Below are 13370 nucleotides of genomic sequence, written 5' to 3' on the forward strand. Positions count from 1 at the left end.
TATTGGTTACCTACGTTCGCCTCGTATGATTCTTTTCCTTATTTTTTTAGTTACATGATAAACGATTAAATACAATTATTTATTTATTTTAAGCGAATATTGATTATGTGTCACTCATTTATTGGATGCACCATTTTCGAAGAATATGGATTCAATGTTCAATTTATAATGATTATGTGTTAGTTACTTTTAGGACATATATAACATAGTTGTATACGAGGAAATGTGTGTCGGACATGTGTAAAATTAAAGAAAGATCTATAATTTTTAATCCATCGTTATTCTTACATAATTTATTTATAACAGGCTCGTATCAAGCAAAGCCTCATAAAAAGGAATTTATGGATCTCTACCGGGTCAAAAAGATGCATAAAAGAGCTGATCCGCTACAGATTGCCGGGTCCAGCTTGCCGGATTGTACTCAAGCCTGTGGATCTTGTACGCCGTGTCGGTTGGTTATGGTTAGCTTCGTGTGCTCGTCACTTGAAGAGGCTGAGACGTGCCCTATGGCTTATAAGTGCATGTGTAATAATAAATCTTATCCTGTTCCTTAGACAGCCATCCATGATCTTCATTAATTTTAATTCTTTTGTTTGTTTCAATTTGGAATTTGTTATTTGTTCTTCTTTATTTTTGGACGTGGGAAAGGCTTCCGTGTAAGAAAAAGAGCTCATTGGTAGTTACATGTAGTTTTATTATACATAATATATATTGTATGTATATATAGTTATTGATGTTCTAGTTTAATTCAGTTCACTCTTTTATTCTTGAACCTTGAGGGTGTCGAAAGTGAGCCCGACCTGAGTCAACTCGAAAAAATTCAGGTTCGGATCGGGGTTTTCAGGTCCAGGTTAGACTCGAATATGAACCAGAAAAAACATGTCGAGTTTAGGTAGACCTGATTGACTGATCCGAGAAATCAAATTAATAATGTTATCGTATATTATTGATAATTATAATGTTATTCTAATGATACATACATTAAAAAGTAATTTAATTGAAAATTTTACATTAAGGTTTATAAATAGCTTTCAATTTTTTTAATTTTTATATCATACGCTTGTTTCAATATTTGATCAGTGCAAAAAACTGTAAAAAGATTGAGAAATGGAACTTGAAATAATTAAGTTACTTTTTTTTTTATGTTTATAGATCTTTTTTGTATATTAATATCATAAATTTTAAAAAATTACACAAATAATATTTATTATGTGAAATATTTGAATTTTCTAAACAATTATTATTTTTGGAGTAATTAATCATTTATAAAAAATTTAACTACTAAATTTAAATATTTAAATACATGAAGCATAATTATCATTATTAGATTAAAAAAAATTATTATCATGTGTTTAAATTAAACTATTTTAATTTTGTTTTGGATTTTTATAATTTTATTTTATTCTTTTGTTAAATAATAACATAATAAATGATAAAAATCAAATCGGGTTGAAGGGTTGGGTCGAGTTGGTTCGTGTTCATGTTCGGGTTGAGAAATTCTTGTTGTGTCTTTGCTTCAACCCAATCCGAACACATCCATTAAATGCATTATTCAAATTTAAATGTTATTATTAAATTAATCAAAAGAACTGATTGTTATAATTAACAATTAAAGCAACGAATTTCGTTCATGACTGACATATTTCCATGGAAAAAGCAAATGGTCCAGAAATTTAAGGACTGGATTAATATACAGTGGATCTGGCCCAATAACAAATAGAATTAGAGCCCACTTCACATAAACAGCTTCCAACAACAGGCCCGAAAGAAATATGACCTTCTAGAATATGCAGCAAACACATTCACACACCGAGTCAATTTGAATCAATATAAGGCGTAATCTGATTAACCAAAGAGAATGAATATATTGTGTAATCTGTGATTCACCAAATTTACGCATGCACAGGTTAAATTATGCTATAAAAAGAGGAAGAGCACCTTTCGATCGATGAACACTACAAGACTAGATGGAGATTCTGCACTTGAACATTTCTGTTTGTTGTGCCTTACTGCTGCTGCTGCTATTCTATGCATGGAGAGTGGTGAAGGCAGCTTTGATTAGGCCTAAACGGCTGGAGAAATTGTTGAGGCAGCAAGGCCTCAAAGGAAACTCCTATCGCTTCGTCTATGGAGACTTGAAAGAATTGAGGAAGGTTATTCAAGAAGCCAAATCCAATCCCATCAATCCCCGTGATGACATCAAGCCCAGAGTCATAGCCTTCCACATCGAAACCATCAAGAAATACGGTACCTACCAAATTTTGTGTGATTTGATTTCAATGTTTCAGTACATAAATAATCATGTCCTGAATATATATATGGTAAACTTTAGGAAAAAGTTCATTCTTTTGGGATGGTCGAGTCCCCACAGTAATCGTCACCGAGCCTGAGCTGATAAAGGAGGTGATGACCAAGTATCATATCTACCAGAAGCAGCATAGCCCGAATCCACTCACCAAACTGCTTGCTCGGGGAGTGGTGAACTATGAAACAGATAAATGGGCTAAACACAGAAAAATCATCAACCCCGCTTTCCACCTCGACAAATTAAAGGTCATATTTCTTGCCATTATATATATATATATATATAGCTCCGACCAATCCATGAATTTGCATTTTTGGTTATGTAAATTGTGATCCACTTGAAAATGTACAATAAAAATTCTAATATGGTTTGTGCAGATCATGATACCTGCTTTCATTTCAAGTTGTGAAGAAGTGATGGAAATATGGGAGAGCCGTGTCACCCCAGAGCAGCCATGTGAGCTCAATGTGTGGCCTCATCTACAAAATTTATCACGTGATGCAATATCGAAAACTGCATTTGGCAGCAACTATGAAGAAGGAAGAAGAGTATTCGAACTTCAGAGGGAGCTAGCAGAGCTTGTTGTCGAGGCTTTACAGTCAACATACATACCAGGATGGAGGTAATGCAACCTATTGTACGATGATACGATTTTGGTTCTTTAGCAGCATTTTTTAGTTATGACTTGTTAATGTGCAGATTCGTGCCAACCAAAAGGAACAAAAGAATGAAGGAAATAGGTAGAGAAGTTCAATCCTCGATAAAGGCTTTGATCAATAGAAGGGTTAATGCCATGAAATCCGGGGAAGTACGTAGCGACGATTTATTAGGACTATTGTTGGAATCGAATAACCAAGAAATTGTACTTAAAGGGAACAAGAGTTTTGGTATGAACATAGACGAAGTCGTGGAAGAGTGCAAGCTGTTTTACTTTGCTGGACAAGAGACCACTTCTGTGTTGCTTGTGTGGACGTTGTTTTTGTTGAGTATACATCCAGACTGGCAGAAAAAAGCCCGCGATGAGGTTTTGCAAGTTTTTGGGAGTCGAGTACCAGATTTTGATGGGTTAAATCACCTAAAAACCGTAAGTAAATTGCTTGATTCATTAATCAATTGTCCAATCTTTCAATTTTAATTGATCGGAACTAAAACTATTAATTATCTTTTGACTAGCTTGCGTGTTTGAATTCAAAAAAAAAATTATAAAAAAAATGACTGTACGAAATCCTGGCACAGGTGACTATGATTTTGCACGAGGTTTTGAGGCTACATCCACCAGCAGTCGTTCTTTCTCGGAAAGTGACTGAGGAAACCAAACTGGGAACACTAACATTGCCAAAAGGGACTCAAGTTTCACTTCCAACGGTTATATTACATCACAGTCGTGAAATCTGGGGGGACGACGCGATGGAGTTCAAGCCCGATAGATTCAGTGAAGGCGTATCAAAAGCGCAGAAATGCCAAGGTTTATTTTTCCCATTTGGCTGGGGACCTCGAATATGCGTCGGACAAACCTTTGCGATGATAGAAGCAAAAGTGGCACTCTCCATGATTCTGCAACGCTTCTCCTTCGAGCTTTCCCCGTCTTATACGCATGCGCCTCATAGTGTTATCGTTCTTCAACCTGAGCATGGTGCTCACTTGATTTTAAGCAAAATTTAGTAACATGATCTTTAGCGAGGTCGGCACTGCCCACATAGTTTGGATGAACAAGATTTACACACATATATGATTTAAAAAAATTAGTGGACCTCATATATGTGTGGTTAAATTTGAGCCCTTATAACCAATTTTTGTTTTTAATAATTCTTGTGTGTTTCTTTTATTTCTCCAAATTCGCCATTCATTTGCTGACAAATATACATATTAATTTTACGAGTGAATCTTATGTGAGACCGTCTCACATGTGATAATCCGTGAGACGGGTCAACTCTATCTATATTCATAATAAAAAGTAATACTCTTAGCATAAAAAGTAATACTTTTTTATGGGTGACACAAATAAGAGATTCGTCTCACAAATACGACCCGTGAGACCGTCTCACACAAGTTGTTGCCTAATTTTATATATCACAATTAAATTTCCTTGGCTAGCTTGAACGTTATCTTAATATTTTTGTTTTACGAGGTTATGAAATTAAATTAATTTTATGGAGTTTAAATATAAAAAAGGGGTGTTAATTTTTATCTTTGGCTGTTTTTTTTTCCTTTAAAATTTTGTATGCTTGTCAAATTTTTAAGAAAATGTAGTGGTAAACGATAACATCAATTAAACGGAAATATTATTCTTAATTATTAATAAAAAAAACTCATATAAACCAATCCAATTATAAATAAACAATTAAATGAAAATAAGCAAACCTTTTTTTACTAAACTCGTGATCAAATACAATTAATTTATATCTATAAATTGAAACTGCCAAATTTAAATATTATTATCAAATCAAATCAAAACTCTGCGTTAATCTGATTTTTATAATAAAACTAAATCAATATCTTGTGTTAATATGACTTGATTATGATTACTATATATATATATATATATATATATATATTACAAGATTGTAAATGGATAGATTGACACGTGCAATATTACCAATATTTGTTCTTAATTCTTGTCGGTCTCTCTGTGTCAGTGTCACGTACATTTTTTGTATGATGATAAAACTTGCATTCGCACAAAATATGGTGCATGTATCATTTTTTTAAGAAAACATATATAGTGATAAAATATAACACAATAAAATGGAAAATTCTTGATCAATTATTACTAAATAAACTCATACAATTATGAATAATCAATTCAATGAAAATAATCAAACTTAATTATTGACTAAATTCAATCAACAAATTACGTTAAACTGATTTGTACTCGACTAAATGAATTATTAAAATTTAAATATTATAATAAAACTAAACCAACATATTATCTTAACCGGATTTTTATAATTAAACTAGTATTTCACTCGTTCGATGTACGAAGTACTATTTTATGTAATTAATTATTAAAATTAGTAAGCATTAGAGTTTGAATAATTATTTGAAATTATTAATATAATATAATGAATATTTTTAAATTTTAAATACTATTATAAAAAAAACTATTATGTTAAAATATTTATGTCATTTTAGATAATACTCTAATGATGATAACAATATTTTATCGTTAAACTGACTTATTTATCTTGGTTAAGTAAAATTACTATTAATAGAAAATAGAAAAAATATTTTAAAAATCATAAATTATTTTGTTTATCAAAAATTTAAACAATAAATAAATATTTTCAAAAATTCAATTTTTTTGTCATTTATTATGAATAAATTTTGATTAAAAATGTCGTTATTTTTTGGACATATATGTTAAAAATATTTATATTAAATTTCTATTAAGATACATAATGATAACAACAATTTACGGACACTTTTTTAAAAAGTTGAAATACGTAATATTATATATAAGCTTTTATATTTTATTTAGTATGATAGAGATTACTAAATATAAACATAAAATATATGAAAGTAACAAACAACTTCATAATTGAAATTAAATAGAATGATAAATTTAATACAGATACTTAAATATAGTTTATATTTTCAAAAAACATCAAATTTAAATTTGAATTTTAAAATAAATTGAAAAGAATTAACATTTAATTAGTATCTATTTTCTATGCATGTAGATCGAATCAACGAACTAATCAGAATTTAAACGTCAAATGTATTTTTGAATGATTTAACTCACGGGCGATACTGAACATTGCATTCATTTTTTCATTTTTATTATGATTGAAAATTGATTGTCTGAACATGATGCAGAAATTAGACTGAATTATTTATAGAGTTAATAATAACAACTAAATATATTATTGTAATACAAAATCATATCTCAAATTAAATGAATTGATATAATAAATGCTAAATTTTAAATTTGTTTGTGTTTTCAATTGAATTCAGTTTCAATTTGAATAAAAAATAAAAAAACTTATAACTCATAAATTAAATTTGAATTTGTATAAAAAAATAAATTAAATTCAAATTTGAACGAATTGATATAATCAATACAAATAATAATTGAAGTTTATGTTTTCAATTCACATTTGAATTTTTTTAAGAAAAATATAGAAATCTTAATAATAAAAAAATATCAATAAAAATCGCATAAAATTTAAAATTTAAATCATTTATTGAAATACACTTATTTCGATATTCGTAACATATCTTTATCTTTTTTATTTCTTTTTCATTTTGACGAGAATTTATTATTTTACTAAATCAGATTACAAATTGTATTGAAGCATGATGTATATTACTCAAATGAATATAATATCTGATTTAGTCATTCAACGATTATTATAATATCAAATCAATATATTGTGTGTACTTGATTATTAAAGAATGCTATAAAACGAGGAAGAGAACCCTTCCATTGATGAAATTAGTCACTACACTGTTTAGATGGCGGTTCTGTACTTGATCCTTTCTGTCTGTTGTGCCTTAGTACTGCTGTTATTCTATGTATGGAGAGTGGTGAATATAACTTGGATCAGACCTAAACGGCAAGAGAAATTGTTGAGGCTGCAAGGCCTCAAAGGAAACTCCTATCGCTTCATCTATGGAGACTTGAAAGCAATGGTGAAGGTCATTCAAGAAGCCAAATCCAAGCCCCTCAATCTCCATGATGACATCAAGCCCAGAGTCATAGCCTTCTACATCGAAACCATCAAGAAATATGGTACCAAACTTTGTGTGATTTGATTTTATTGTTTCATAAATATAGATTTTTGGTTGAATGACTTGTTCAATTTTGTATTTTGGTCTATCAACGATAATTGTTAATTTTCGGTTACTTTGGTCTAATTACTAATGTGGCAACAAAAAATACTGACGTGATATTGAAAATACTTACATGACATCGAAATATTTTAACTTGTCAGACGGGCACATAAAAAATATTTAGGATCAAAATAATCGAAAATTAAAAGTTCGTGCTTCAAAACCAAGTTTTGAAAGTTAAATAGACTAAAACTACAAGTTAATAGGAAAAACAAATAATTTTTCTTACATAAATCATGCCTGAAAATGGTAAACTGTAGGAAAAAGTTCGTTCTTTTGGGCTGGTCCGGTCCCCACAGTTATCGTCACTGAGCCTGAGCTCGTAAAGGAGGTGATGACCAAGTATCATATCTTCCAGAAGCAACAAAGCCCGAATCCACTCACCAAACTGCTTGCTCGGGGATTGTTGAGCTATGAAACTGATAAATGGGCAAAACACAGAAAAATCATCAACCCGGCTTTCCATCTCGACAAATTAAAGGTTATATTTCTTGCCTTAAATATAGCTCCGACCGATCGAAAATCGAGTTGAGCCTAACATAAGTCCATGCAGAGTTGAATTCATCTGTCATTGTTAATCGAATTCAATATGAATAGAGCTTGAATTCGGATTAAATGGTTTAATTTCTCTACTTATATCGTGATGCAGTGTTATTGCTCGAAATAAAAGAGTAATAAAATAATAACAATGAGTAATATATACGACAAATGATTTCATTCTCATAGTTAAAGCGTACTCTTTTGTCAAACATGCATGCATGCATGCATGCAGTCTCCTTAGCTTATCATATATTGACATGGGGTAATTCAAAATTATCCAATTAAGTAGTGAGAAGGGTTGTCCAAATAATTAAAATATAGATTTATATTTCACAACTTCAAATTAATCATTCCAAATTTATTGATCTTGAAATTAATTATATTGTCATGTATTGTTTTCATTATTGGTAAATTTGGATTTTGCTCTCAAATATTTTTCTTTTTGTCATTTTGATAATATATTGCCATATTTCAATAGTAATTTGCTTTTATGCAAATTTGATCTTTTTATTGTCGACGGGACTTTTTTATTCGCAGCGTCGCATCAACACTATCAATGAAAGATAATAAAATTGTCAAAAAGTTAAAAAAAAAATATGAGACTAAAAATCAATGTTAACAACGCAAAAACTAAAATTACAAATAGACATGTCCTACTAATACCCTTTGCCCTGTGTGTTTCCTAAGAATAAGATCCCACCAAGAATATATAAATATGATCTACGGGTGATCTCGAGCATGAGTCCCACGATCTACTTGGAGGAGGGTCCTCATATAATAAAGCTGCTAAAAGCAGAGCTTTGAAAAACTAGTATAAAAATTCGGGTTTGGTTTTGTGTAGATCATGATACCTGCTTTCATTTCAAGTTGTGAAGAAGTTATGGAACAATGGGAGAGCCATGTCTCCTTAGAGCAGCCATGTGAGCTCGATGTGTGGCCTTATCTACAAAATTTATCTAGTGATGCAATATCGAGAACTGCATTTGGCAGCAACTATGAAGAAGGAAGAAAAATATTTGAACTTCAGAGGGAGCTGGCACAGCTCGTTATCAAGGCTTCTCAGTCAATATACATACCAGGATGGAGGTAATATGTAATACATCATGTAGTGAAAGGATTTTTGGCACTTTAATTTGCAGGATTTTTGAGTTATGACTTTCTAATTAATGTGCAGATTTGTGCCAACCAAAAGGAACAAGACAATGAAGGAAATAGATAGAGAAGTTAGATCCTCAATAAAGGGTTTGGTCAATAGAAGGGTTAATGCCATGAAATCTGGGGAAGCGTATAACGACGATCTATTAGGACTATTGTTGGAATCGAATTACCAAGAAATGGTACTCAAAGGGAACAAGAGTTACGGTATGAACATAGACGAAGTCGTGGAAGAGTGCAAGCTGTTTTACTTTGCTGGACAGGAGACCACTTCTGCGTTGCTTGCGTGGACATTGTTTTTGTTGAGCATACATCCGGACTGGCAGAAAAAAGCTCGACATGAGGTTTTGCAAGTGTTTGGAAGTCGACTACCAGATTTTGATGGGTTAAATCACCTGAAAATCGTAAGTAGATTGTCTGATTTATTAATCAATAATGTCAATCATTCAAATTTGATTTCAAAACAAGAAATTATAAGAAAAGGACTGCATGAAATCCTTCCACAGGTGACTATGATTTTGCACGAGGTTTTGAGGCTATATCCACCGTTACCCGTTCTTACTCGTAGAGCAATCGAGGATACCAAACTGGGAACAATAACATTGCCAAAAGGGACCCATGTCTCACTTCCAACGGTTATATTACATCAAAGTTTTGAAATTTGGGGGGACGACGCAATGGAGTTCAAGCCGGATAGATTCAGTGAAGGCGTATCGAAAGCGCAGAAATGCCAAGGTATATTTTTCCCATTCAGCTGGGGACCTCGAATATGTGTGGGACAAACATTTGCAATGATAGAAACAAAAGTGGCACTGGCCATGATTCTGCAACGCTTCTCCTTCGAGCTTTCACCATCTTATACGCATGCGCCTCACAAGGTTATAACACTTCAACCTCAACATGGTGCTCACTTGATTTTAAGCAAAATTTTAGAGTATGATGCTTAGCGAGGCAGACCCGATCGATCAAAATTGTATGTGCAAGCTTTAACTAAAAATACACATGAATTTTTTGTCCATTTGAACAGAATCATGAGTCTGTCCGTGTAATATATATATTAGCAAAGATCTTCTGCTTGGAAAATGATACGTGGTGCAATTAATGAGACGGTCTTATGAATCTTTATCTGTGAGACAAGTCAAACATACATATATTCACTCTAAGGGTGTGTTTGGTTGAGTGGATTAAATAAAGATAGATTAATAGTCAAATATTTATCGCTAAAATTTTAAGATGTTTTAATAATCATTTTGACCCGGTTTAAGATCCAATTTTATTAATCAAATAGTTATCCATAAAATTGGATCTTAAATCGGGTCAAAATGATTATTAAAACAACTTAAAATTTTAACGATAAATATTTGACTATTAGTCTATACTTATTTAATCCATTCAACCAAACACATCCTTAGAATAAAAAGTAAAAAAATTTCATGGATGACCCAAATAAGAGATATGTCTCATAAAATACGATCCGTGCGACAATCTCATACAAATTTTTGACTTAATGAACGTAAAATATACATAGGGATTTGTTATTTTTTTAATTGGAAAAATTATAATTTTGGCATATATGTTTCTTTTGGGGATAATTGTGTGTTGGTCCTTTAATATGCACTTTTTTCTATTTTTGTTTCCGTTAACAGTGACTTTGTATTTTTTTTTTTTTTGTTAACATTGTATTTGTTTTTAAGTCATGTAATTTGCATATTTTTTTACAAGCTAGGATATACTCAAAACAAGATCACATCACATCAGTCAAGGAATAAGAGTATACAGGTTGAGGTGGAGAAACGTGAGGATAATCACCAAGGGAGACAAGAGTCCCCTGATACTGATAAAGACATGGAGCAGAATGATAATGAAAGAATAAGTGGGAATGACATAGGCTCATATATGCTCTCTCGAGACAGAGAAAGGAGAGAAATTAAACCACCCCAACGATATGGTCAAGCAGATATAGTTTCATATGCCTTAAACATAGCTGAACATATTGAATCCTCGGAACCAAACTCCTACAAAGAAGCCATGGAGTGTGAGCAGAAAAGAAAATGGCTTGAAGCCATGAATGAGGAAATGAGCTCTTTAAGCAAGAACAATACGTGGGAACTGGTCCCAAAACCGAAAAGGCAGAGAGTGGTAGGATGTAAGTGGATATACAAAATAAAAGAGTCAGGAACAACAGGGAGAGAAGTGAAATACAAAGCGAGATTAGTCGCGAAAGGATACACTCAAGTCGAAGGTATTGACTACAATGAAATTTATTCTCCTGTTGTGAAACATGCATCAATCAGAATATTACTTGCCTTAGTCACTCAATTGGATATGGAGCTGGAACAACTAGATGTTAAGACAGCATTCCTCCATGGAAACTTGGAAGAAACCATATACATGGATCAACCCGAGGGGTTCATAACCCATGGAAACAAAAATAAAGTGTGTTTATTGAAGAAATCTCTTTATGGCCCTAAAACAAAGTCCTAGACAATGGTATAAGAGGTTCGATGAATTCATGACTAATATCCAATTCGTGAGAAGTAATTTTGATAGCTGTGTATACCTGAGAAACGACAACAAGCAAGCTAAGATCTTCTTACTTCTATATGTCGATGACATGCTAGTAGCAGGTGAAAACAAAAGTGACCTGGAAGAACTCAAAGGAAAGCTAAGCTCTGAGTTTGAAATGAAGGAACTAGGTGAAGCAAGAAAGATACTTGGAATGGATATTAAGAGGGACAGGAGGGCAAGGACCCTGTTCCTAACTCAAGGACAGTATATCAGAAAAGTACTTCAAAGAGCAAAGATGTCTGACTCTAAACAAGTTAACACCCCAATAGGGCAACATTTCAAACTATCTAACAAGCACTCGCCTACCAGCGAACTGGAAAAAGAAAACATGAAGAACAGACCATATGCAAATGGAGTAGGTAGCATCATGTATAGCATGGTGTGCAGCAGGCCAGATCTTGCATATGCCATGAGTGTGGAATCAAGATTCATGTCAAATCCAGGTGAGCTACACTGGGAGGCACTAAAGTGGACTATGAGGTATTTAAAGGGGCCTCAAACCTTGGGTTAAAGTTCAGAAAACAGGAAGATGAAAATCAACCACTGACAGGTTTCGTAGACTCGGATTATGCTGGAAATGTAGACACAAGGAAATCTCTCACTGGGTTCATCTTCACGCTATATGGGACTGCTGTTAGCTGGAAAGCTTCCCTTCAACCGATTGTAGCATTGTCAACAACCGAAGCTGAATATGTAGCTCTTACTGAAGGAGTAAAAGAGGCATTATGGCTTAAAGGCATACTACAAGAATTTGGGGTTACTCAACAATGTGTATCAGTCCACTGTGATAATCAAGGAGCAATACATCTTACAAAACACCAAGTGTTCCATGAGAGGTGTAAACACATTGATATAAAACTGCATTTTGTTAGAGATATTACAACCAAGGGCCAAGTTAAGGTGGAGAAGATCTCAACACATGAGAACCCGGCTGATATGATGACAAAGGCATTACCACAAGCTAAGTTTAAGCACTGCTTGAACCTAGTAAGTGTTGTGGATCCAGAATAACTCAGAGGATACTGGAGGACAGCCTGACTTTGGAAGTCAAGGTGGAGATTGTTATAAAGGGTGCCTTCCAAAGCTGCTAGGTGGCTGGACGCAACAACTAGGAATCTGAAGAAGCTAGGGACAGTTGCAACGGGCTAACTAATATAAGTGGCAGTTAGGAAGGAAGTCACAAAGAAGAGAAGAAGGCATATATATATATATATATATTCTTCTCATTCATTGTGGGAAGAAATACGAATAACTTTCTCCATCAAGAACAAGCGAGAAGAGAGTACAGGGAAATACAATGGAGGCTTGATTAGAGAGTATTGGCTTAAATCTTGTACTGATAATCCAAGAGAGTTGTATACTGTACTGCTGATAAGAGCTTGTGAATTGAGTAATAAAGAAGGTTGTTTCTCCCGTGGACGTAGGCTAATTGATTTAGCCGAACCACGTAAATTGCGTATTGTGTTCTTTATTCTTTGATCTTCCTTCTGTTGTGTTTACAGATAACCAATGCGTGTGTGCGATCAATATCTTGCTTGAATCATAACAAATATCACCCGTTAAACTTTTTAAAGTAAAATATTATAATATACATATAATATATTTCCCCAAGCTACATATAATAAACGGGAAATTGGTCTTCAGTCCTCAGCCGTCGATTTTTTTTGTGTTCAGTTCTTGGGTACTTTTTTAGTACCACATTTCCACATGAAGTATATCACATTTTGTATGACATAGTGCCACAATTTTGTGAGTAGAAAATGAACCCAAAAAAATATTTTGATTGAAAATTTTTCATCAACTTGCTCTTTAATAAACCAACCATTGAGCCATAGTTCTCCGGTTCTCCCCCTAGACAAAATATCGATATGGGCCTCACAAATTTTATCTTAATCATAAAGGTTATGCTGACTTTTACTACTTTGAATTTTTGATTCATTTCTCAGCCACTCACATTCATGTTTGACAT

General features: G+C 32.9%; 2 protein-coding genes across 2 annotated transcripts; both read left to right on the forward strand.

Annotated features, from left to right (window-relative positions):
* Positions 1-1955: 1955 nt before the first annotated feature.
* On the forward strand, positions 1956-3973 carry LOC140838587 (cytochrome P450 CYP72A219-like). Its single transcript, XM_073205015.1, has 5 exons — positions 1956-2247; positions 2333-2553; positions 2683-2927; positions 3005-3389; positions 3542-3973. The coding sequence occupies exons 1-5, from the start codon at positions 1968-1970 to the stop codon at positions 3965-3967; spliced, it is 1557 nt and encodes a 518-aa protein (XP_073061116.1). The 5' UTR covers positions 1956-1967; the 3' UTR covers positions 3968-3973.
* A 2784-nt stretch (positions 3974-6757) lies between these two features.
* LOC140838589 (cytochrome P450 CYP72A219-like) lies at positions 6758-9860 on the forward strand. Its single transcript, XM_073205016.1, has 5 exons — positions 6758-7037; positions 7399-7619; positions 8520-8764; positions 8853-9237; positions 9340-9860. The coding sequence occupies exons 1-5, from the start codon at positions 6761-6763 to the stop codon at positions 9778-9780; spliced, it is 1569 nt and encodes a 522-aa protein (XP_073061117.1). The 5' UTR covers positions 6758-6760; the 3' UTR covers positions 9781-9860.
* The last annotated feature ends 3510 nt before the right edge of the window (positions 9861-13370 follow it).

This window comes from Primulina eburnea, chromosome 8, assembly GCF_022965805.1.
Source record: "Primulina eburnea isolate SZY01 chromosome 8, ASM2296580v1, whole genome shotgun sequence".
Classification (NCBI taxonomy): domain Eukaryota; kingdom Viridiplantae; phylum Streptophyta; class Magnoliopsida; order Lamiales; family Gesneriaceae; genus Primulina; species Primulina eburnea.